This window comes from Crocuta crocuta, unplaced genomic scaffold (assembly GCF_008692635.1).
Source record: "Crocuta crocuta isolate KB4526 unplaced genomic scaffold, BGI_CrCroc_1.0 scaffold343, whole genome shotgun sequence".
Lineage (NCBI taxonomy): Eukaryota > Metazoa > Chordata > Mammalia > Carnivora > Hyaenidae > Crocuta > Crocuta crocuta.
In genome coordinates this window covers 2,837,172-2,860,963 of record NW_027532679.1, presented here as the reverse complement: position 1 = coordinate 2,860,963, position 23,792 = coordinate 2,837,172, and the positions used below count along the sequence as shown (strand labels likewise).

The 23,792-nt window shown below is 48.0% G+C and overlaps 2 protein-coding genes across 4 annotated transcripts in view; one reads left to right on the top strand and one right to left on the bottom strand.

Annotated features, from left to right (window-relative positions):
• Positions 1-6,972, top strand: part of ADAM19 (ADAM metallopeptidase domain 19) — a 98,512-nt gene extending 91,540 nt beyond the window's left edge. For both annotated transcript variants that reach the window (XM_077780786.1, XM_077780785.1), the window contains exons 22-23: positions 2,430-2,582; positions 3,346-6,972. In XM_077780786.1, coding sequence (XP_077636912.1) covers positions 2,430-2,582; positions 3,346-3,399 — 207 coding nt within the window. In that variant the 3' untranslated portion in view covers positions 3,400-6,972. The remainder of the gene's footprint in view (positions 1-2,429; positions 2,583-3,345) is intronic.
• Positions 6,973-8,762: 1,790 nt separating this feature from the next.
• On the bottom strand, positions 8,763-23,235 carry NIPAL4 (NIPA like domain containing 4). Of its 2 annotated transcripts, XM_077780749.1 has the most exons (6): positions 23,184-23,235; positions 19,598-19,837; positions 16,304-16,360; positions 15,074-15,164; positions 12,172-12,332; positions 8,763-11,092 (listed from the first exon to the last, which is right to left on the bottom strand). In XM_077780749.1, exons 1-6 carry the CDS (start codon positions 23,218-23,220, stop codon positions 10,464-10,466), a joined length of 1,215 nt encoding a protein of 404 aa, XP_077636875.1. In that variant the 5' UTR covers positions 23,221-23,235; the 3' UTR covers positions 8,763-10,463. The 2 variants fall into 2 exon arrangements, with proteins under 2 accessions (XP_077636875.1, XP_077636874.1); XM_077780748.1 differs by lacking the exon at positions 16,304-16,360 and having other exon boundaries at positions 23,184-23,220.
• Between the last annotated feature and the right edge of the window lie 557 nt (positions 23,236-23,792).

Here is a 23,792-nt window from a genome sequence, read left to right as displayed (position 1 = left end):
GTGGGACGTTCCCTGGTCCCCGTAAATCTGAACAGGCTGGCAACGGGGAGTCCTGCACATTGGTCCTTGATGGAGGTCGGGGTTGTCAGGCCAGTGACACGTATCCATGCCCCCACCCCCACCCCACCCCCAGCCCCGGTTGCTCATTTTGCACAGCAAGCAGCTAGGGAACACAGCAGTTCCCCACAGCAGCCTGACATCTGCTCCCAGCTGTCGCTTCCCCCAGAAGGTCTCTGTCCTGGCCTCCAGCAGCCGCTGCCATTTGGCAGCTGTCTGGGCTGGAAGGGTGGGGCATTGCATTGTCCTTCAGGGAAGGGATGGAGTTGGAGAACATGGCCTTTTGGTCACAGAATCTGCTATTCTTCTATTCTTTGAGCTTTAATTCTGCTCTCAGGTTTCTAATGGGTGTGAAGCTTCTTTCAAAAAATCCTATTTCTGTGATTTGTTCCTGCCCTCTCTGTATGCTTGCCTTTTGGCCATTTTTAGGCTTGCTAGTGACCTCAGAAAGGGGAACAATCAAGGGCTGAAAGCACTGGAATTCCCAGTGTGCTTGGATTTGGCTTCTCTCTTACATCTCACTGTCTCTATCTCTCTCTCAAAAATAAATAAAATATTAAAAAATACATATATATTTTTTTGATCGCAGAAGAAATACATAGTTATTTTAAGAATTTTGGGGCGCCTGGGTGGCTCAGTTGGTTGAGCGTCCGACTTTGGCTCAGGTCGTGATCTCACAGCTCATAGGTTCGAGCCCCACATCAGGCTCTGTGCTGACTGCCAGCTCAGAGCCTGGAGCCTGTTTCAGATTCTATGTCTCCTTCTCTCTCTGACCCTTCCCTGCTCACGTTGTCTCTCTCTCTCAGAAATAAATAAAACATTAAAAAAAAATTTAAAAAAAAGAATTTTGACTAGCTCAGAAATTTATTTGTTCAACTAATATGTGTTGAGCGCTTACTGTGTACTAGGCACTGTTCTAGAAGCTTGAGCTCTGTCAGCGAACCAAATAGAGAAGGACCTCTACCCCTGTTTCTGGCCTCGTGGGGGGTGGAGAGCCAGAAAATAAGAAATAAGGAAGTTGTATAGTATGTTGGAAAGGGGTAAGTGATATATTCCCCTTCTAAAAAAAGCAAAAGGGGGAGACTAGAATAAAAGTCTGGAAATGCTGAATGCCAGGCTTGGCGGGCGGTGGGGGGGTTGTAATTTTAAATAAGGTGGTCAGGAAAGACCTTATTGAGAAGGTGACAAAACATAAAGGTAATTATGAAAGCACAAAGGAAAGAATCCCATTAATTGTGCCACCCACAGAAAACCAATGTGGAAAATGTGGTTTCTTCTTTAAAAAAAATTTTTTTTCTATTTGCTCAAGTAATACACATATATGGTCTTGTTAAAAAAAAAGGTGAATGTTCCCTCTGGTCGACCCCTCTCCCCACTCACACCTCAACCTCTGTTGTCAATTTGGTATGTATCCTTTCTGACTTTCTTCTGTGCATTTATGTTTATGTTCATGGTGGCAGTGGGGGCGGGGGGAGGCACTTATTTTATGTAAACTGTCCTCTACAACTTGAATTGACTCTTGATCATTTTCAACCTCGGCTTTTATACCCTACTTTATTTTTTTAAAACACTGTATTTGTTACTATATAACTTTACTAACCTATTGATGGAAATTTTGGTTGTTTGTGATTTCTTTTGCTGTCACAGACAGTGTTGCAAGGAACATCCTCGCAATTTCATTTTTGTGCTCCTTTGTAGATAGTAGGACATAGAATTATCAGATTGGAGAGTGACCATTTCTGATTTTAAAAGATACTGCCAGCTTGATCTCCAGAAAGGCTTTTTCCTGAGCTTGTAAACACATATGCGCTTAATTTCTTTTTAATGTTTTTTTAAATTTATTTATTTATTTTTGAGAGAGACAGAGCGTGAGTGGGAGAGGGGCAGAGAGAGAAAGGGGGAGAGAGAAAATCCCAAGCAGCCTCCACAGTGTCAGCACAGAGCCAGATGTGGGGCTCAACTCCACAAAACCGAGAGCGTGACCTGAGCTGAAATCAAGAGTTGGACACTTAACCGACTAAGCCACCCAGGCTTCCCCACAATTTCTTTTTAAAAAGGACCATACAGGGGCACCTGGGTGGCTCAGTTGGGTAAGTGTCCGACATTGGTTCACAAGTTCAAGCCCCACGTCCAGCTCTGTTCTGTGCTTACAGCTCAGAGCGTAGAGCCTGCTTCAGATTCTGTGTCTCCCTCGCTCTCTACCCCTCCTCTGCTTACATTCTCTCTCAAAAAAATCTTTAAAATTTTTTTTAAAAAAAGACCATAAAGTATATCCTTTTTCTCATCTGATTATGATCTGTAATATTTCAGGAGCATTTGCTTTCAAACAGATGCCCCTGGCCTTTGAGTGAGGCTTGTGACTTTCTCCCCAGGATGTTTCTAGGCCGCGGCCGCCGCAGAAGGCACTCCCGGCTAACCCCGTGCCAGGCCGCAAGAGCCTCCCCAGGCCAGGTGGCGCCTCCGTGCTGCGGCCCACTGCCACTGCCTCTCTTCAGTCCCGGCCTCTGGCAGCACCTGTCCCAAAGGTGAGTCTGTGGAAAGCCTCAAGGTGGAAGCTGGAGTCAGAGGGCTTCAGGGGGCAAGAGTGTGTTTGGGAAAACAGACCGATTCATGCTCCTTTTTGCAGGGATGAATTTCCAGAACAAAAGCCAAGGACCAAACCTTAGTGTTTCCTGCATGACTATCCCTTAACTTAGGGTTAGACTTTTTCTCTTTCATATAAAAAGTGATGCTTAGGAGCCTGAACTATGGTGCCTTCAAACCTGGATCTGCAACTGGCCAGCCGAATGGCCCTGAGCAAATCATTCTTGAGTTGCAGTTTCCTTCTCTGGAAAGAGGCAATAAGAAGCAGCAGTAGTCAGTGTCATCAGGCCACTGCGAAAGTCAAGGCAGTTAGTTTATATAAACTGCTGGCTAGCGATAGGCTATTTACAAATGGTCTGTCTTCTTCCCTCTTCGCTGGAGCTGACATGTTCTCAAGCTGCCAGTTCTGGAAGTTGGGACAGAGGGGAGGAGGCGAGGAAGCTGGCCAACTGCCCTCTGTTCCCACCAGGCCTGGGAGATCTGTGGACTGAGCTGCAGCTCAGGTTGGGGGCACCACCTCACCTCTCACTGGAGGGTTGATAGTCTGGATGCACAGACACCATGACGTACGTCTACAGGAAACCATTCCCAGCTGATGGTCTGTCTATCCTACCGACCTCTCAAAAGCAAGAGGACCGCTTCCATTGACCCCCCTGGTCAGCATTTAGCTGATCTCTCTCTCCCTCCTTTTCTTTCTTTCCACAGTTTCCTGAATACAGATCACAGAGGGCTGGGGGGATGATTGGCCCGAAGATCTAGACCCCTCTAAAGGGGCCTCTGCCTTTCCTTGAGGACTCTGAACCCCCAAAAGGAACTGTGGCCACGGAACCTGGAAAAAGCATGTCTGGCCACCTCCTAGCTCCTCCTCCCCTCTCTCCCTCCTCCCAGAACCACCGCATCTCCGAAAATCTCCTTCTTGACTCAGTGCCTCCTCGGCTTCCTGGGAGGCCCAGAGAGACTACTGTCCAATGACATCAAAGTGTTGTTTTGTGCAATATAGTGCCCCAGGGAAGGGAGGGGAGAACACAGACGAAGACAAATGGAAGCTTCTCCTCCAGCCTCCCTTGGGCTGGCCCATCACCTCAGAGGTGCCAGTGGGGATGGTCTGGGCTATATGAGCATGTAGGCCCAGCTGGGAAAAGTCCTGTTCAGCCCTTCAGCCCAAGACTTAGCTTGGAGAAGCCACCCGTCCACGTCCTATGGTGGAGGGTGTGCATGAGAGCTTTCCATTTCTTCTGTCTCCCTTGAAGGTCCCAGGCTCGACAGAGGCTGGACACTTACTCATCCCTTTTAGCTCTGAGACTGAGAGGGGTCCGACCAGCCTCCACCGTGGCGCTGCCCAGGGCTTGGTTCAGGCCACCAGTCCTGGCTCTGTGGCCACATGTGAACAAGTGGAGTCCACTCCCTTCCCACCACTCTAACCCCCCACCTCTCCTATTCACACGGGTCGCCCTGACTCCGACAGGTACTATTTGTGGGCAGTATAGACAGCAGAGGGAGCACTAGGCTTGGGCCTCCTCTGAGCCAATGCCAAAGGTTGTGGCTCTCGCCTGGGATCATTCTTGGTTGCCTTTTGTTTCCTTGTCTTAACGAATGTCCGGTGACTTTGATTTCTCCCTTCAGAAATCTCTCCTTCCCCACTCAGGCCTCCCTGAGGTATGGTGCTGCGGTGCATGGGTCTTCAGCAGTCCCAGCCTCCTGGAGACCCGGGGCTTGTGACTTACAAGTGAGGGTCCTACCGCAGGGGGCGGCCACTGGATTTCCTATGTGGTTCTCAAGGATGTCGACCAGAGGAGACTCAGGCCACGGCTATGGGGGTTGGAGCTTTTTGTTCCATTGGGCTTTGTGACCTCAGCAGGGTGAGGGTGTCTTACCCTCTACTCCCTGGTGGAAATCTAAGTAAGGTCCTCAGGGATGGCAGCAAAGGGGACAGAACCCCAGCCTGGCTCTAGGTCTGGCCACTGATTGGAGGCATGGTGGTTGCCCCCTGAGCGGAGAGCTGACCTGTCTCTAGGGATCTGTAGAGAAGCAGAGGTCAGCAGTCTTGACGGAACAGTCAGAGCTGGGGCCACCAGGCTTTTTTATCATTGACTTCCTTGTGTTCTTTCTTCTGCTCACTGCCTTTATCTGACCTTTACAGAAAGAACTTGGAGCAGCTGGGGAAATGCTACTGCACTGGGTACTGCCCCCCTCAGAGCAAGAAGGAAGGCTATGTGGTGCTCTGGGTCTCCCGCCCCCAGAAGGGTGCTGTGCTGTCCCCACCTCCTGCCGTGAGCCGTTGTTCACGCTTGAAAACCTCAATGCAAGGAAGGAGCTTGAGCTTTTACTCCCAACCACCAACCCAGGGCCCCCTTACAGTTCTCTGCACACAACCGGTGCTCGATAGATGTTCTCGGGTTTTAGACAACTTGGAGATTTGGATTTCCCTGGGAACACACATGAGGTAGATTTAGAAAGATCTCAGGGAAATGAGGTTGTCTTCCCTCAGGTAGTCTGATATTCATGCGTCTGTCTCCCAGACAAGGGCCCTGGTTGATCCCCATAGCCAGTTTCCACCTTCCTTGCTGCCTGATTAGGTCAGGGGACAGCCTTCCATGTAATTGTGCTACTTCAAACACCCCAGGCCTCAAGGCTGGGTCCCAGAAAAGTAAAGGTGAAAACACCCTGGCAAAAAAAAAAAAAAAAAAAAAAAAAAAAAAAANACAACAAAAAAAAAAAAAAAAAAAAAAAAAAAAAAAAAAATCACCCTTATGCTCACCCGCATGCTTCACAGACGTTCCTGTGGTATGTCTAGCTTTTTCCCCATGTATCAGGAGGTCAAAGGCTCTGAAGTGAAAATGCCATAGCCCTTGTGGCTGCATGAGCCTTTTGAACCTGAAACACACCCTCCCTGGAACCGTACCAGAAAGAGCCCCATGTTTTCTTGTCTTTCTGTTTTTTGTTTTCTGTTATTTTAATACCACCTCTATACCATGAAATTGTACTGTGAACTGGAAGAAGGTTGAATTGATGGAGACTTTTGGCGGCCGGTTCTGTTTACTGTTTCACTTCTGGCTGTGTCGGGGACTGGGAGTAGCCATATTGGCAGGCTGAGAGGCTGCCCAGGAGCGAGACTGACCACTGCGTGCTCCCTTTTCCCTCCTGTGCCCCTGTGCTGCTTTGAGGTGACAAATAAGAACAAACACGGCCTTAGGTTAAGAGGGACTTTATTTGAAAGGATTACTGCAAGGCAAGGCAAGGGAACTTGCATTCGGGGCAGGGCGCTGGCACTAGGGAGAATGCTCAGGTGAGCTCCTGTAAGATCTGCAAGTACCTCAAAGCTCATAAAGGGGTCTTTTATTTGTTAGGATGGAGTGGACTTGGCTAGAAAGAACCGCAGTTGAGGCATCCTTGCACTCAGTCTCCCTGTCGGGGGAGGGCTGTTGCACAAGGGTCGTGCCCTGGCTCAGGCTGAGGCTGGGTCCAAGGTCAGAGTCGGGTGGGGAGACGAGCCTAGCTAAAGCTTGGTGGAGTTAACCAGCCCTTTGTTCAGATGGAGCTGTATGTCAATCTTTTTAAAAGCTAACTTAGCCTGTCAGTTTTACAACCCTCTAAATGTTTTTCTTAAGAACCCGGGAGCCATCTCTGAAAAGTAAACCTCAAGGGACGCAAGGGAGCTAGCGTCCCCATCCCCTGCCCCCCTGTCTCAGTGGGAGTTTTACGCAGCAGCTGACTTGCCATCAGTTGTTTTACCCTTGTTTACTTCTCCCTATAAAAACCCTTTTCTGCCCCAGCTCTGAGACACTTGCAGATCCCATAGTATTGTGGGAGCCTCTTCTCCATACCACAGTAGCTCCTTGCTATCTCTTGCCATAATCCTTTTGAATAAAACCTCCCCTTACCTATGTCCAAATTTGTTCTTTTTTGACAAAGGAAGACTTGCATATTTTAAATGGGGGACCAGTTCTAAAGTCCGGATTGTGTTAAATGTGTATATAACAGCTCTGCTAGCTACCCAGGAAAGCCAAGGGAACGCCAACTGGAAAGGTGCCCCATCCCTAGGGAAGCTTGCTAAGAGGGGTTCTGCAGAATCCAAACCAGTGTCCCCAAAGCCACCCTTCTGTGCATCCTCTCACACCATCCGCTGTGTGTACGTATGCGTCTGGGATCTAGGGCATGTGAATTTCCTTTTTATTTAGAGATTGTTCACGGTAAACAGATCCTCTTCTCTCTTGTCCACCTATTAATTGTTTACAATATTTGTACATCTATGCAAAATACTTGAATGGGCCATGGTGCCTTTTTTTCCCCCTTGTTTGTATTTAATTAAAATAAATTGTCATTTGAAATGTTGTCTGGTTTGACAATTCTTTTTTGTTGGTGTTAATCTCCCACTGCTCAGCCTGGATAGGGTCTTCCCATGAGGACTCCTTAGAAGAGTTCCCACAGAGACCATCAGTCAGTCCCCCTGTCAGGCCACAATGAAGACCCAAAGCCACAGCAAAGGGTTTCCCCACGATCAGGCGAGAAGGCTGCTTATTTTTGTACCTGGACGTAGGCTAGCCTAGTTTAATTAGGTTTGGGGTCACTAGAGGCAATGAAAAGATGATCCTGGGATTCTCTGCTGTGTTTCTCCTCATGCTACACTATTGCGTTTGGAGACAGCAAAGACCCTCATTGGCCTCCTCATCTTGTTGCTAAGTAACATGCACTTCAAAGAGGGGAGAGACTTGCCCAAGTTGGGTGTACCTTCTGACTTCAGAGCCCTATGTGATAACTCCCACCCATTAGTGCCTCTGAGTCCCCAGAAGGATCCCACCCTTATTCTCTCATTTGAGCCTCGGTTTTGAGGTTCTCTGAGAGAGAATCATAATAACCATGACAGAAGGTAACATTTACTGAGTACTTAAATTATGCTAGGCATTGTATGTTACTTTCTATATGAACATGACCTCATTTAATCTTCACAAAAGCCCTGGGAGTTCTTTGGCATCTGGTGATATTTTTCTGACTTCTCAGAATTTTGAGACTGCCTAAGGATATCAAATGCTTTGACTACTAAAATGGCTCCTCATGAAATCAGCCGCACCTAAACCCTCCGCCTGCTTAACACCCATCATCTCAACCAGCCACTGGTTTAGTCTACTCTGCCAGCCAATCTCAGGGTTGATAGTAATAGATTGATCAGCAATGTAATACACAAAGCCTGGTTGGACAGACCTGGTTCAAATCCCAGCTCTGCTGCTTACTAGATGTGTGGGAATGGATAAATTCCAGAACCCTGAGCCTCTTTTTGCTACACAGTGGGAGTAATACATACCTCACAAGTGTGATCATCCATGAAGTGTCCCATGTGAAAGCTCCCACCAGGGCCTAACCCGGGCTAAGCACTCGGAGACTGCTGACTACATCAGTTTTCGAGTTGCCCTGCTGAACATGCCAGGGTTTTGTTAAGATCTGCTCTTAATTGAGAGTTGGCTCCTGAGAGAGTTTGGGCAAAGGACTATCAGAACAGTATTGTTCCTTTATTCAATAAATGATAGTTTCTGAGTGCCAACTATGTGTTCAGCATTGAAAATAAGCAGCAAATAAAGACCAGCTCCCATAACGCTTATAGCCAGACAGGGGAAACAGCACAGATCACAGGAAAAGGAATGAACAAAGTAATGCCAGACTTAGTTTAGTCCTTCAGAGAGACACACTGCCTCATGGTTAAGACTATAGACTCAGATCCAGATGTCAACTTTGACTCTTCCTGGCTGTGTGAACTTGGGCGATTACTTAACCTCCCTGAGACATTTTCCTCATCTATAAAATGGGGCAGAAAAACATATCTACCTTTTTTGTGAGGACTTAAAGAATTTATATAAAGCTGTTCATACTGTGCCTGGCTCCCAGTATGGGCTCAGGAATTAACAAGGGATGAATATCTTCAACCGAGTATTCCCCAGCCTTTCCCACTGTAGTGAGGGTGTGGCTGTGAAAGTTACTGTAGGGACTTACTTGGCAGTCACAACCCTCCAGAGATTGGGGACCAGCCCCTCAGCATTAGATAAACCAGTTTAATTGTTCTGTGTCCAAGGAAAGCCAAGACACAAGTATCAAGTAAACATACCCAGAGGTCTTTATTCTTGACCCTGTAAACCACACTCTCAGGGCTCTTAGATTACTGCCATTCTCAAGATCCAACATGTTCCATTGATTTTAGTTTACAGACAGAAATCCACATTCATTAAAACCTGGGGATTTGAGGCTGGAGGTGCAGGAAGCTAGTGTATTGGTCAGCTGAGCCTTTGGGGCTTCAAGGCCAGCAAGAGCCTGGGCCGGGCTTGGCTGTGCTTAGGACATGGGATATCAACACAGGACACAGGTACGGGGTTATACAGGGAAGGCTCTGCACCCACTTGGGGGCTGAGGATCAAGCCTTCCCTCTTTATAGATATACTGGCTCTCTTACTTCCCTTCCAGTGGCCCTTCCACCAATTCCCACACTCTTGCAGCTAGAAAGAAGACAGGAAGGGAATTATCTCTCTCTCTCCAGCTGTTCTTGTTTTTTGAATGCTTCTGGCCAAATGTGAGGGGACCAAAGGCAGTCCCCAAAACAGGTGGTGTTGAAGCAGCCATGATCTGTGGCTTCCTAAAGTGGGTAGCTCATCAGTGGCATTGAGGACTTGGTGGCAATGTGATCAACAGCCAGAAAGCACTGCATGCCAAGCCTACACCCCACTTGGTCATGGAAGTTCAAAGCAGATTCCACTGCTCAAGCCTCTAAGGCTACAGCCCAGAAATTACCCAGAGCCCTTTCTACCTGGGTTCTTGGTTGGGCACCAGAGTAAACACAAAAGTTAGCCCTGGTTTCTAGAGGGCCTGTGGCTGCTTTCTGCCAAGTCCTGACATTGCTCCTCATTGTCCCCATCTCCCCAAATCATATTTTGGTTTACTCCTTGAGGAAAAGGAAAGTGCATTCTGCCAAATTCTATTTGGGCAGCCAGACTACTTTGAAGAGCAGTGCAAATGCTGTTCTCTTTCCAGAGGGAGGCAAAATGAACCACTGGGTTGGGCCAGCAGAGCTTGGCTATAAAGGATCATTGTCTTTGTCATTTTGTTTTGAGTTCTAAGGTAATTGCCCAAATGTCTCGGTGACAACTCCTTAGGACAGAGAGAGAGACGGAAGGGGGCAGGGATAGGGGTAGAGTGGACAGAAGTGAAGATGCTGACCTCCCGGCTGGAGTGCTCCAGGAATGGGCTGGTGGAAATGTTCCCTGAGACATCAGGTGGTTTTCACAGTAAGAAGGTCAGCTGAGGTCATGCTGTTGTCTCCAAAGAGGAAGTAGCAAAAGCAGCAAGACGTCTCACATTAGTCGTCAGCTCTGGATGGGGAGGCGTGACGAATTGCTCTCTGGGCCTCCAGGAGCCAGCTGCACTTTGTCCTTGGGCTGAGGAACGGGATTCAGTCTCAGGAGAACTAGTCCGAAGGATTTCCTGATGACCAGCATCTCAGGGAAGTTCTTGGCCTGTGCTACATTCAATGGGTCAAATTCTACCTTCTTCCCAACAACACAGAGATGGCACTGAGGAAACAAGTGGGAAGGGAGGTCCAGGGGACCTGCTGGCACCAATGTAAAGTAGGGTATTTGGTCACTGAGGCTGTTTCCATGAAGTTCTGCAACCACCGCTCACTGGGTAGGGATTTTTCTTCTGGAAACAGTGATGAGGTATAAATGAACATCTCAAGAAAAGAGAGCCCATCAGTAACAGTTGTGCTGAAAATAACCAGGTGGCTCTGAAATTGAGAAGTCAGGCTGTACCGTAAAGCTCATCTTCTCACTCATGTATTCCATGCTTTAAGAATGAATTATAAATACTTTGGGCTTCTCTTTTGGTGATGGGGTGCTGGAGAGTTCTATATTGTCCACTAGGACATTTTTGTCTTCTAGTCTAATGACAGTGGGCTCAGGGGTGGGAGATGGGGTTGGGTTTTTGTGCATGTGGGGCAAGCTGGTCTGGCTGGTGTCCAGATCTTTGAAAGCATGAAGCATGAACACACCTAGAATGATGGTGACGAAGCCAGAGAGGGTGCCCACAATGTCCACTGCAGACATGCTGTACCATTCCTTGAAGAGGATGATGGAAGAGGTAACCACCACCGTGGTGAAGAACACATAGTAGATGGGGAACACCAGGGAAGTATTAAAAATGTCCAGCGCCCTGTTCAGGAAGTTGACCTGAGTGCTGAGAGAAAGTGCCAGGATGAGGGACAAGATATAGGGGAGGGGGTGCCTCACAACTGGCATCCCCTGGAAGAAGTTCTTAATGGTGATGCCTAGACCCTTGACGGCAGACACAGAGAAGGACCCAATCACAGAGCAGATGATGATGTAAACGAGGATGTTCCTTTGTCCATAGCGTGGGGCGATGATGAAGATGAGGATGAGGCAGAACACCAGCAGAAGCACAGCAAACACGATGTACCCTTCAGGAGGGGCAGGAGATAGATAATCTGAGCTATAGAGGATGCAATTACTATGTAGAACCCCTACCCACAGTGATGGCATGCAGCACTGAGTAGGGTTCAGTCCCATCATGCAACTTTTTAATAATTTGGACAAGTTATTAATTAAACCACAAGACCTCCATTCTCTCATTTGTAAAACAGGGCTAAGAATAGGACCTTAAGAATAGGGCACCTGGGTGGCTCAGTCAGTTGAGTATCCAACTCTTGATTTTGGTTCATGATCCCAGGGTCATGGGATCAAGCCCCATGATGGGCTTGGTGCTGAGCATGCAGCCTGCTTGGGATTCTCTCTCTCTCTCTCTCTCTCTCTCTCCCTCTCTCCTTCCGTCCCTCCTTCTGCCCCTTTCCCTTGCTCTTGCTCTCTCTCTAAAATAAAATAAAAAAAATTAAAAAAATAGTAAGTTAAAAGAATGGGTCCTTTCTCATAGAGCTCTTTTGGCAAGATTTAATGAGATAATGCATGCTACCAGACCATGTCTTCTCAAGTTCATATGTTGAAACCTAATCCTCAGCGTGTTGGTATTTGGACATGGGGCCTTTGGGATGTGATTAGGCCATGAGGGTGGCCCTTCATAAATGGGATTAGTGTCCCTGTAAAAGAGACCCAAGAGAGATCCTTTACCCCTTCCAACATGTAAGGGCTCAGAGATGGCCATGTAATGACCATTTATGAACCAAAATCTATCAGGGCCTTGATCTTGGATTTCCTAGCCTGTAGACCTATGAGAAATAAATCTCTGCTGTTTATAAACCATCCAGTTTATGACATTCTGTTACAGTAGCCTGAACATACTAAGACAATGCATAAAAAATATTTAGAACCATGCCTGGCACACAGTAAACACATGATAAATGCCATCAATACATATCAGGCTGGGAAGCCTGTGAGCTAACCCTAGGACCAGTCCCCTAACTTTCTTTCTTTAGCTTCCTTCTCCTCCAGGTGACAGCGCCTGGCATGGTCAGCACCCAGCCAGACCTTCCCCTGGATCCATCCCTACCCAGTGCCTTCCGGCTCAAAAGGGCTCGAAGCCTACCTGTGTCTTTCATCTTGGCAGCCATCTCAACGACGGTAGAGACCTTCTCCTCCTCGGGGGCGTGTATCACCATCACTGTGCTGCCGGCCACACAGATCACACAGCCCAGCTTCCCCAGCAGATTCAGATTCTCTCCCAGGAAGTATGAGGACAGGATGGCACTGGACGTGGAAATAGGAGACAGATTAGGAGCCATACTTGTCTCAGTGTCCTGAAGGAAAATGGAGGCTGAGCAAGCGCTCATGAAGAACAGATCAGGACTCACTGCTCTCCTCCAAAAACATTGGAAATAGAAACTTATTTAGGGGAGGTTTATGGTGTGTGCTGGAGGGATCAACCTATGTGTGGATTTCTTTCATTTTAGAGACTAAAAGATCCCCAAACACAAGAGTAGGAAAAATCCTTCAGAGCACTCTTGTCTAACCCCCTACCAATGAGCACACCTTCTCTTAACATTACAGACTGCTTTCAGGCATGGCTTGTAAACCACTGGTGGCAAGCAGCTGACGCCTTCACAAGGCAAATGAGTCTACTGTAAGTTCATTCTAACTACCAAAAATATGGTAATTTCTACCATTGCCCCATTTCTATTCCTTGAGCCGTACGGAACAAATCTTTTCTTCTTCCATTTGTATAAGCCAATATAAATAAACACAAAGACAATTATAAGCACTGTATCTTGGGCATATATATTACATGCTAAGTATTATGCTAGGAATTTTCTACTTATTATATCTCACTCACATCTCACAACTCTTTGAGACATTACTATTGTCTTTGAGACAATATACTATCCCCATTTTATAGATGTGAAAACTGAGTCTTGTAGAAGTTAAAATAACTTGGCTAGGTCATACAACTGGTAAGTAGTAAGGCCAGGATTTTAGCTGAATTTCTGTCTAATTATAAAGCCTATGGCTTCTCCCCTGGACCTCATTGAAGAGAATTCTTGTGACATCTCTGTGTGTTCTCTTTTCTGGGAAAAACATGTCCAGTCCTTTGCTATTTCTTGGTGATGTGATTTTCATTCCCTCACATCCTCAGAATGAGCTGGCAGAGGTGAGGGAAGAAGGAAGGGAAATTAGGCAAGACAGGTATGATCTCATGGCAGGTTTCTATTTCCTTACAAAGATAACATTAGCTTAGGGTAAAAATCAGTTGGCTAATCTAGCAATGAATTACTCCCCCAAATGCTGGTTAAAGATATGAAGAGAGGGGAGATTAATGTTCAAGCTCTTTTAATGTCTTCTATCTCGCCTCTAAAACTACCAAAAACATTTTACCCGCAATGTATGTTCTGGTGGCATTAGCACAGGCAGATGTCACATGATGGAGTACTCCCCTCCTCTCCCAACTTCCTGGGACTGGGAATTTGCAAATTAATGAGATACACGATAGTCATATCACAGCTACATCAGCCAACTGTACAATGTGAGTCAAAGTTCTGTTTGTTTTTGATTGTGTAAATGTTACAAAATTGTCATCAAGTTAGTAAAATAAAACAGGAAACTATGGGTACTGGATGTGGTCGGCTGGGATTTACCAAGACTCCTAGGTTAAGCCAATAATCACAGCCAGCTTCAAATGGGGCTCAAAGACCCTCATAGAGGAACTCTGCTTATAACTCAAGAGGAATGAGGCAATGGGAATAACACATATTTAGTACCGGTTATTTAAAACATTTTTTAAGTTTTATTTATTTTTTTGAGAGAGAGAGATCATGAGTGGGAGAAGGCCAGAGAGAGAGAGAGACAGAATCTTTGCTGAGCTGTCAGCACAGAGCCCAATGTGGGGCTCAAAACCATGAGCTATGAGATCATGACCTGAGCCGAAGTTGTACGCTTAACTGACTGAGCCACGAGCCATCCAGGTGCCCCAATATGGGTTATTTTAAAAACTATCAGATGTCTGCAGGGTGACATGGCTTAGTGGCTGAGTACTTTGAAATCAGACTGCCTGGGTGGGAATCCTGGCCTAGCCGCTTAGGACCTGGGTGACTTTGACCAAGTTGCTTAACCTCTCTTGGCCTCAGTTCTCCCCTACTTTCTTGTTAGTAGGGATGCTGTGAGGATTAAATGAGTTAATGCATGGGAAACATTTAGAACATTGAGCACACAGTCAACCTCATATATGTTAGCTATGGTTATTCTGCACTGCCTGTTCTGTACTATGCACTTTCTTCTTTTTTTTTTTTTTTTTAACATTTATTTATTTTTGAGAGACAGAGAGAGAGAGCAGAGGAGAGGCAGAGAGACAGGGAGACACAGAATCTGAAGCAGGCTCTGGGCTCTGAGTGTCAGCACACAGCCCAACATGGGGCTCGAACACACAAACAGTGAGGTCGTGACCTGGGCCAAAGTTTGACGCTTAGCCAACAGAGTCACCCAGGCGCCCCTGTACTATGCACTTTCTGTGCATCATTTCATACAGTCTTTGAAGCAATGCCTTCAGGTAGGTAGTATTAGCATCCCAACTGAGCAGATAGACAAATTGAGGCTTAGAGAAGTTAAATGACTTGCCCATGGTAATGCCACTAAACGGCAGAGCTAAGGTCAGAACTCTGGGACACCTAATTTAGAGTTCATGCTTTTAACTTGTATGCTGTTCCAATTGGGACACCAAAGCACTGACATGAGACAATCAGCTTGGTGGCAGTGGAAGGCCTTCCAGCTCGTTTGGGTTTGGCCTGCCCTTCTATTGCCCAGTCATTCAAGAAGATATTAGAGCAACCAGCAGTAAACAATCCACGAATCAGGAGCTCTGAGCAGCACAATGCCTCTTTCTGGGAGCTACGATTGACCCACCCTGATTGCAAGCGGCAGTTGACCCCACTAGGCAGTTCCAGACCTCAACAAACTGAAAATAGGAAGGAGGCAGAGACAGCAAGAGAGGTGACAATAACCTTATGAGGACACTCAGCGCTCCCAGAGGCGTGACAACTGTCGCAGGAGCAAATGCGTAGGCCCCGAAGTTGGCAACCTCTCCAGCAGCCACTAGGAAATCAAGGGAGAAAACAGAGTAGTGTGGCTTCAATGCACCGTCTCCAGCCCAACTTAACCTGGGTAGAGACAGCTTCATTCAGTGGTCAACCATTCACAGAATCCCAGACCATCATTCCTTAATGTCTTGATCCTTATGCTCTCCTCGTAGCCAATCTGATCAGAAGGTCAGGCCCAGACTACCCTGATCAAATCCTTCCATTTTAGATGGGCAAGCTAGGCCCAGAAAATGTTCACAGGAAATGTTTGTGGAAGGATGCCTTCTTGTTCTTGAGGTCTCTTGGCTTCTAGTCTAGGCACGGTTAAGGGTTATCTCAGGGACTGCTGACATTTCATCTGTATATATAAGGTGAGTTCTAGAATGTTAATTATCAAATAAAGAAACATTTAATTATTAGTTCTTCGGATACCAGTTGGTTGTGAGGCCATCTTTCCCAGACTGACAGGCAGGCAGTTAGAAAGTCTGACATTCCCAAAGGGCCTAATTCTCTGCATTTGACTTTCTAGTTTGCAGACTCCTGCAAGTGCCCTTTCTGTCTCTGCTGGTAGAAAATGACCTGGGTCTGCCCTTTGAAAGTAGATGATGAATGTGAGAGCCCTGGCTAAGACTGGGGTCAAAACCTGACTTATAAATGGAAAGCTGGCTAATTTTCCATTCAAAAGAATTAGGGTTTGAAAGCCAGAGAGGGTGGGTGGAAAGCGGGGGAAATGTGTGAATGTGCAAATCTGGGCGAACTGTAAGTGGCAGACCAGCCAGCCATGTTCTGAAGTGAGCCAACACGCTGCCTCTGGAATGGGAAAATCGGCTGAGAAGCCAAGTCCAAGAGACTCCAACCAGGAGTGATAACTCTCTGTTTCAAGGGAAGTTGAGAAACGACATCTTAATCATTACCAGCTCTCTACAAACCTCTCTAAGGTTAAATGTTTCATGGATGAAGGCTGAGAAAGTGATCTGAAATACAGGTAAGATGGTCAATCTGCAAAGATGGTCAAGGTTCTCCCCTTGGGAATTTGAGTCTCAGATTCACACTTTGCACAATGGAGACAGAAATGCACCCCCCCCCTCCCCGCCCCTCCTTTCACCTCCGCCTCTGCCATCAATGGCAGTTGTTAGTAAGAAAGAACCCACTTACTGGTGAGAAATCCAGCCCACCACATGGCGTCCTTCAGGTAGCCATACCCTCCGTCCACTGTAGAAAGGAACAGACACACAGTAAGTGCTTGGCCATGCTCTCTCAGGCACCTTTCTTATCTCTACCTTCACTCCCAGTCTTGAAGGGTTCAATATATGTTAGCTGGTTAGTCCTTTGGGTTTCCTTCTGGGTCCCCTCCTGGGTGAGTTTATCCATTCTCCAAGTTTTAAATACCATCTTTATGCAGGTGTCCTTATTTCATATATGTAGACTGATCCTTTCTTTGGAACCTAGATGTATGTTTAGTTGCTTAGTTGACATCTCTTGGATCTGCTATAGGCATCCCAAATTCTGTCCTAAATAGAACTCTTGATTTTAAATGCTCCCCATCCACCCACCCACCTACCAAATGAAACTCAGTAAATGGCACCTCCATGTGCCCAGTTGCTTAAGCCACAAATCAGAGAATCACCCTTGACCCTCCCACTCCCCCACCTTTTGCATTCCATCCATTCTGCTGATTCCTTCTCCAAAGATCATCTCACATGTGTCCATTCCACTGTCATCATCCAACTCCAAGGTAATACCACCTCTGGCCTGGGCTGAGGCAATAGCCTTCTATGGTTCATCTGATTCCACTCTCATCATCCCTTTATAACCCACTGTCTTCATAGCAGCCAATGATCGTTTAACACTGTAAATCATATTGTCACCCCTCAGCTTGCAGCAGGCCAATGGCTTGTAAATGCTCAGATGTTAAAGATCAAAATCCTAAACAAGTCAGTTCATAGTTTTGACCCTGATCACCTCCTCAAAGGCATCTCCTACCACTCTTCTTACTAGTATCTAGTCCCTCAGGCTTTCTTTTAGTTTCTCCAAAATGATGAGCTCTTTTTGGCTGTAAAACCTTTGTATGTGCTTTTCCATGTTGGGAACAGTCTTCTTAACGATATTTGCATAAATATATTTGCTCACTCTACAGGACTTGGCTTGAATATTGCTTCCCCTAAGACCCACTCTGTGACCCTCTTATCTCTATTATTTCTTCTCGGGATTCTGTTTCATCACACCCAGTCTCCTTTATGACATTTATTTATAATTTGAATTAATGTGTATTTATTTTCTGGCATATCTCCCACTAAAATGCAAACACTAGGAAGTCAGGAATTGTGTTTGCCTTGTTCACATGGTAGACTCAGAGCCTGCCACAAAGTCAATACTAAATAATATTAGTTATGATGATGATGATGATGATGATGACAGTAATAGATGGGTTTTAGACAATGCTGTGAAAATCCAGAGATTGTGTGTCGCTTTTTGTAAATGCCCATTTTTCTAAGGTCTTTAAATTTCATCAGGTTCCTAAAGAACTCGGGATCTTCCATAAAAGTCAAGAGCACTGAGAGCCTTTTATTCTAGGGGTTGAAATCTCATTTGATAAGGAAATAGCAGATGGAGGGAAAAAGGGATTCCAGAGAAGCTGCCTTTCTGAACAGTACCAGTGATATTTACCCGGACTTCTCCTGGCACAAGCAAATCTCTTTCTGGCACTTTAAGAGATCTCTGGCCTTTTGAATACTTGTCCGGAAGTGAAGGATACAGCAACAAAGACCATTGCTCCTGACTTCTCCCCACATCTCATAGCTTTCCATTTCAGAAGGTACCTGGCTCTAGACCTGGGTATCCAACTGTCTGCTGGCCGTCCCACTTAGATAAGAGTAATACCAGCACTCGTGCTGACTCCGTGCCAAGCATCTTTGTAACCACACTGCCTACCTTCACAACAGTGCTAGAGGCTGGAACTGCTCTTATCCCCATTTTACAGATGAGGAAACTGAGGCACAGAGAAAGCACTTTCCTTGCCCAGGATCACATCACCAGGAACTGGAGAGCTGGAATTAGAGCCCCAGGAGTCTGCTTCCAAAGCACAGTGTCCCACAAAACACTAAACTGAACATGCCCAAACTTGAACCATCTTCTTTGCATAAACCTGCTCTTCCTGCATTCTTTATCACAGAAAACAGCACCCTCATCTCCCCAGTTGCTCAAGTCAGAAAGCTGAGTCAGCCTCGACTCTGTTTTCACCATCTCCTGGGAGCCAGTCGACACCAAACCCGGAAAGCTCTCTGGACTCTACTGCTGTCTCTGTTCCCAGGTGTAAGTTGTGCTGTCTCTCTCCCCTAACTGGTCTCCTAAGCTCCACTCTTGCCCCCTAATCCACTGTCCACCCAGCAACCAGGAATCTTTTCAAATCGTAAATCAAACTATGTCATTCCCCTGCCCCAAATCTTTGTCACTTACAATTGCACCTAAATTCCGTAGCCCAGTTTCCAAGACCGTTCACCATCTGGCCCTTCCCCCATCTCTTACCCCTCCATGCTCCAGCCATCCTGAACGACTTCTGGCTTCTAATATCACTCATCCTCTCTCACCTCCGAGCCTTTCCACTTGCTGTTCCTTCTGCCTGGAATACAATGTCTCCCTCTTTTCCCCACTACCTTGCCATCTCATCATTTAGGCCCCAGTTTCCAGATCACCTCTTATAGAAAACCTCTCCTGACCTTCCAAGCCTGGGCTTTACATGCCCCTCCAAAATATTCCCAAAGCATTCTGTATTTTCCCCATGATGGATAGCAAATAACATACTATGGAACAATTGCCTATTAACTTGCCTGTGTCTCCCACTTAACTCAATGCCTCACAGGGCACTGTGTCCCCATGTCCATCATGGTATCTGGCACACGGCAGGTTTGCAGTGAACCATGATTAAATAAATTAATTCCTTTACATATGATTCTTTTTCTTCCAGAATGTTTTCATAGATAAACACCTTATTGCCAAACAAATAAATCCCTTGTGGACAGAGACCCAGTAATTCTTTTGTAGCCTGTAAGGGGTTCAGTGTGATAGGCTGTTGGGGCACACCAGTGTGCAGCACTGTTCTGGGCAGAGGTATTTGTATTCTCATTTTGCAGGGAAGTTGAGCCTTGCCTATGATGACAATAAGAAATAAAGCTGGACCAGATCTGGGGTTTCTGATTCTTGGTCCTGAGCCTTTTCCTTATCTGTACCCCAATTAACTTATCTTGAAACTTTCCAGAAATGTTGGATTTTAAAGGAACATCTCTTGCTGGTGGACTGGATTCCCAGGGGAGTTGACAATGAGCTTTTTGTGACTATTTACACCAGGCCCTCAAACTGCTGCAGTGGCCCCCTATGAAGGGAGGTGCACAGGGCTGGCCAAGGGCTCAGCTGCCCTATACCCCCCGCCTGCCCTCCCCCTCAGGCCCCTACCAGCTCGTGTGGCCCCTGAGGCCACCAGTCGCTGAAGGCCTTTCTTCTTGAGGATGACGCTGCTGCCGATGAGGAAGCTGGACAGGAAGGCCAGGCCCAGACCTATGTAGAAGCTGTAGCTCTGCCTGAACCGCTCCTTCCAGCTGTTTGAGGTGACATTGCTGGGCGTCTGGGGGCTGAGGTCACCAACGATCTGGCACAGGACTTGTTGGGAGGAGCAGTATAGGCTGATCAGGGAACCTGGACAGGAAGACCATGGTAAGAGAGTCACGCTGGGGACATTTGCATGCTTCGAAGATACTGAAATTCAGACCCCATACTTCAGCTTCCGAGGCCCACACACTGGGCCTCAACCTAACAGTAATGGTTAACACTCACTGAGTGTGTACTCCAGGCTAGGGACTTTATTTGCATGAACTCATCTAATTTTCATAACCATCTGTCAGTAAGTGCTGCCTTGAATTCCCATTTCACAGATGTGGAATGGAGGCCATGAGAGGTCAGGCGCCCTGCCTAAGAACACAGGCTGTCTGACTCCAGAACTCCAACACATAACCCCAAATTTGTATGGAGGCACCCTGCAGCCAGAAGGGTTCTCCAAGCTCCCTCAGGCATCACTGACTCCAACCTCCCACCCTCCACAGGCCTCTGGACCTCTAACAGCTCAGGATCACACAGGGATTCTCTCCTCCAAGAAGCCTCTGCACTTCCGAGTCCCTACCTCCAGCCACGGCAAAGACTCCTGACAGGTAACATGAGAGAGTGAGGCCTGAGAGTCCATAGCCCCTTCTAGGTCTGAAGATGGCCAAATAGAAGCATCCCGTTTGTTAGAACTGCCCATTCCCAGGCCAGATTATAAGACGTCTGGTGCTTACGGTCAGTGGCTGGGGCTTCCTTCAGGCCTCAGAGACATTGGTGTCCCTGTCACTCCATGCAGAATCTCTTTAGTTTGCTTTCTAAATCCTCGAGATCCTGAGAGTCTGAATCAGCCCTCATGCCCCAGAATCAGCCAACCCTTGCTTGCCTTTCTGGCACAAACACCAAGGACAACAGGACAAACTTGGGTCTGAGGGGCAGACCCTCAGTCAGAAGAGCTGAGCTGCCCAAGTTCAGGGAAACAATAAAAAACACAGCCAAGAATCCTCTAGTGCCAGCGTCCACATGGTCCTCTACTCTGAGCCTTTGCATGAACATCCCTACCACCAAAATGACACAGTGGTCACGTCCAGGGTTTTGGCTGGAGAAGCTGGGGCCCTGATGAGTTTGGTAACCTGTGTAAGACTACACTGATGGTAAGAAGTGAAGCCAGATTGTTCCCCTAGCCCGTGTGATGCCAAAGTCATGCTCTTAACCACCACATACACCCCACAGAGCAGGCTGCAAGGGTGAGGTGGGGTTTCCTTGGCCTCTTGAGGGTTATTTTAAAAGATCAACTCGTTACTAACATTTAAAAATCCGATTTCCTGGGACACCTGGGTGGCTCAGTCAGTTAAGCGTCTGACGTCGGCTCAAGTCATGATCTCACGGTTCATGAGTTCAAGCCCCATGTGGGGCTCTGCTGACAGCTGAGCGCCTGGAGCCTGCTTTGGATTCTGTGACTCCCTCTCTCTCTGCCCCTCCCCTGCTTGTGTTCTGTGTGTGTCTCCCTTTCTCAAAAGTAAATAAACATTAAAAAAAAATAAGAATCCGATTTCCCATGAAAATTCACCTTTTGAGCTGCCTGTTTTCACCTTGTCAAGTACACCTTCCCACAGCCGACGACTGGCTGCAGCTGAGAGTGGTCGCCCCTTAGGAAATGTTCCTTGCAATTCCTCAGAGTCCGTACCTCGCTCCCTTCAGTCATTCTGCTTATGTGCTCAGCCCCTGTAGGCATCTGGGTTTGTGACTTCTGGTGGTCGAAGGTCTTTTCCAAACTGTGGGTCCCAAAGCTCCAGGCTGCTGTGCCAAGGATGTAAGCCTGGGCCGGGTTCTCCTCATACCAATTAGAACTACAGGCAAGCAATAGATGGGCCCCAAAGTCCAAGGTCATGCTGCTCTGTCTTTGGTGTGTCTGGAGGATAGAGCAGCATCTTGGTGGAATAAGGTAAGTGCAATGTTGACCTTTCTTCCATGGCACAGAATGGCCTGCCTAACCCTCTCACTTGCAGCTGGGAAAACTGGGGTCCTGAGAAGGGGAAGGACCTGCTTGAATCTTCCAAAACCCTAGTGGCAGAGCTGGGCCTGGAACCCACCAGGGGACACCCATGTGTCTTCCATAGTGGAAGATCTCTCTTCCTGACACCAGTGGCACAATCTAGAGAAGATGAGACAAGAAGCCATTTCCATCCCTAATGACATTTGGTCTGACCTCACGCTCCTGTTTCTCAGCTCAGACAGTCTAGTCTGGAGAGTTCCCTGAAACTCAGGAAATGAGGACATGGGCCAAGGAAGGTGACTCCCAAGAGGAAGGCCAAGCCCATCCCCACACCCTTCACCTGCCCTCCTGAAGGTACATCTCCAGGAGGTGGAGCCAAAGGGTGAGCTTGCCTGTTCTGGGGAGGCCTGAAGCACCCAAGGGCACAGCACCCTCAGCTGAATGAAGTTTTCCCAGAGGGTCAAAAAGAAAAAGAGAGACAGCTGATGGCCAAAGGACATCCAGTTCTGAGGAGAATGCTCATTAGACAAGTGGGTATTGGGCCCGGTGATTCTGGCTTCTCTTCCAGAATATGCTAAGGCTGGGGAACATATTCCTCCCCAGGGGAAGGTGAGGCTGAAAATGGGCTGCATTGTTGGTCAGGAGACCAAAGCCAGCCAACACCCAAAGAGCTGGCTTTGAACATTTAGCTGGAGAAGAGAAGGTAGAGAAACAGGGCTATTCCACAGGCTACAACTGCCAGAGGCGGTAGGAAAATGGAGATATCGTAGGAAGAGAGTACAGTAGTCTGAGTACAGGTTTTAGAATCCAAGGGCTCTAGTTTAATATTCCACTTCTCCCAGTGGATTAGTTTGAGCAAGCCACCAGGCTTTTCGGAGTCTCAAAAAGAAGACAGCAAGGTGATGATATCTACCTGCCCTCTAGAGTTAAGGATACATGAAGTAATGCAGGTAAAGGGCCTAGTCTACCACCAGGCTCCCAGCAAGAACTCAAGGTAAAGTTATAGGTCTTTCCTTGATCACTTCCTGGGTTGTTCTTTCCCTCCTTTTCCTAAAAGGTGTGTGTGGGTTTGGGGGTGATGAGTCTCTGCGCCCCTCTCCCTCATCCCAGGGTGACAGGCAGACCCGGGCAGGTACTAGAATCTGAAGCAACTATATATGAGAAACAACCATGAGCCCCCTTCCCCCACTGGTTGACCAGCTGCAAACAATGATGCCCGCCTCCGCAACCTCCGTCCCCACGTGTCCCCCTTCCTCCCAACCCCTCTCTCAGGTACCAGCTCCAAAGATAGGGGAAGTCAGCTGGAACCCTGCTTCTCCCCAAGACTGGCCAGAGTGCGAGTCACGCTGACCGCCGCCCATCTCCCCGCCCCTGGTTTGGGCTCTGGCGGGAGTGGAAGCGAAGGAAAGGAGCGGCGGGGCAGGGAAGGCGCGAAGCGCGGCGGGCACGCACCGTTCTGGCAGCTGGTGTTGCTGGCCGGCAGCTCCATGGGCCCTGCGCGCACGGACCGACGCGCGGGCTGCTGGCGCCCCGGGTTCCCCGGCTCCGGAGCAGGTGGCCGAGACGCGTCCCTGGCGTGGCCGCCCTGCCAGAGGCTGCCGGGGTCGGCCCCAGGGGTGGAGAGAATGACGCGCCCCAGAGAGGGGACGGTCCCCGGGGAGGAGTCACCCAGAGTCTTGGGCAACTCCCTGGGCCGGGGGCCCAGCGCTCCAGCAGCCGGCAGAGGGGCGCACGCCCTCCCGGGGTGCGGAGGCTGCAGCGCGCCCGGAGAGGGAGTCACCGCGTTGCCCGCCCGAGGCAAGGGGGCGGGTCTCCCGGCGCCGCCCCTCCACAATGCCGGGATTGCACTGGGTTGTGTCCCCAGTGCCAGAGATGATGGATCCCGCCCGAGACGGTGGGAGCGGGGGAAATTTTTCTGGCCGAGGAAAAGTGAGAAGGTGGGGGGTGGAAGAGGCGCTGCTGCCGGTTGGAGCCCTCTGGGGCCGGGATGGGGTCCAAGACCCTGGGTTTTTTCCTTCCCGCCTGCCTTCCCTGCCTTCTTCCTTCCCTGCCTCCTGCCTC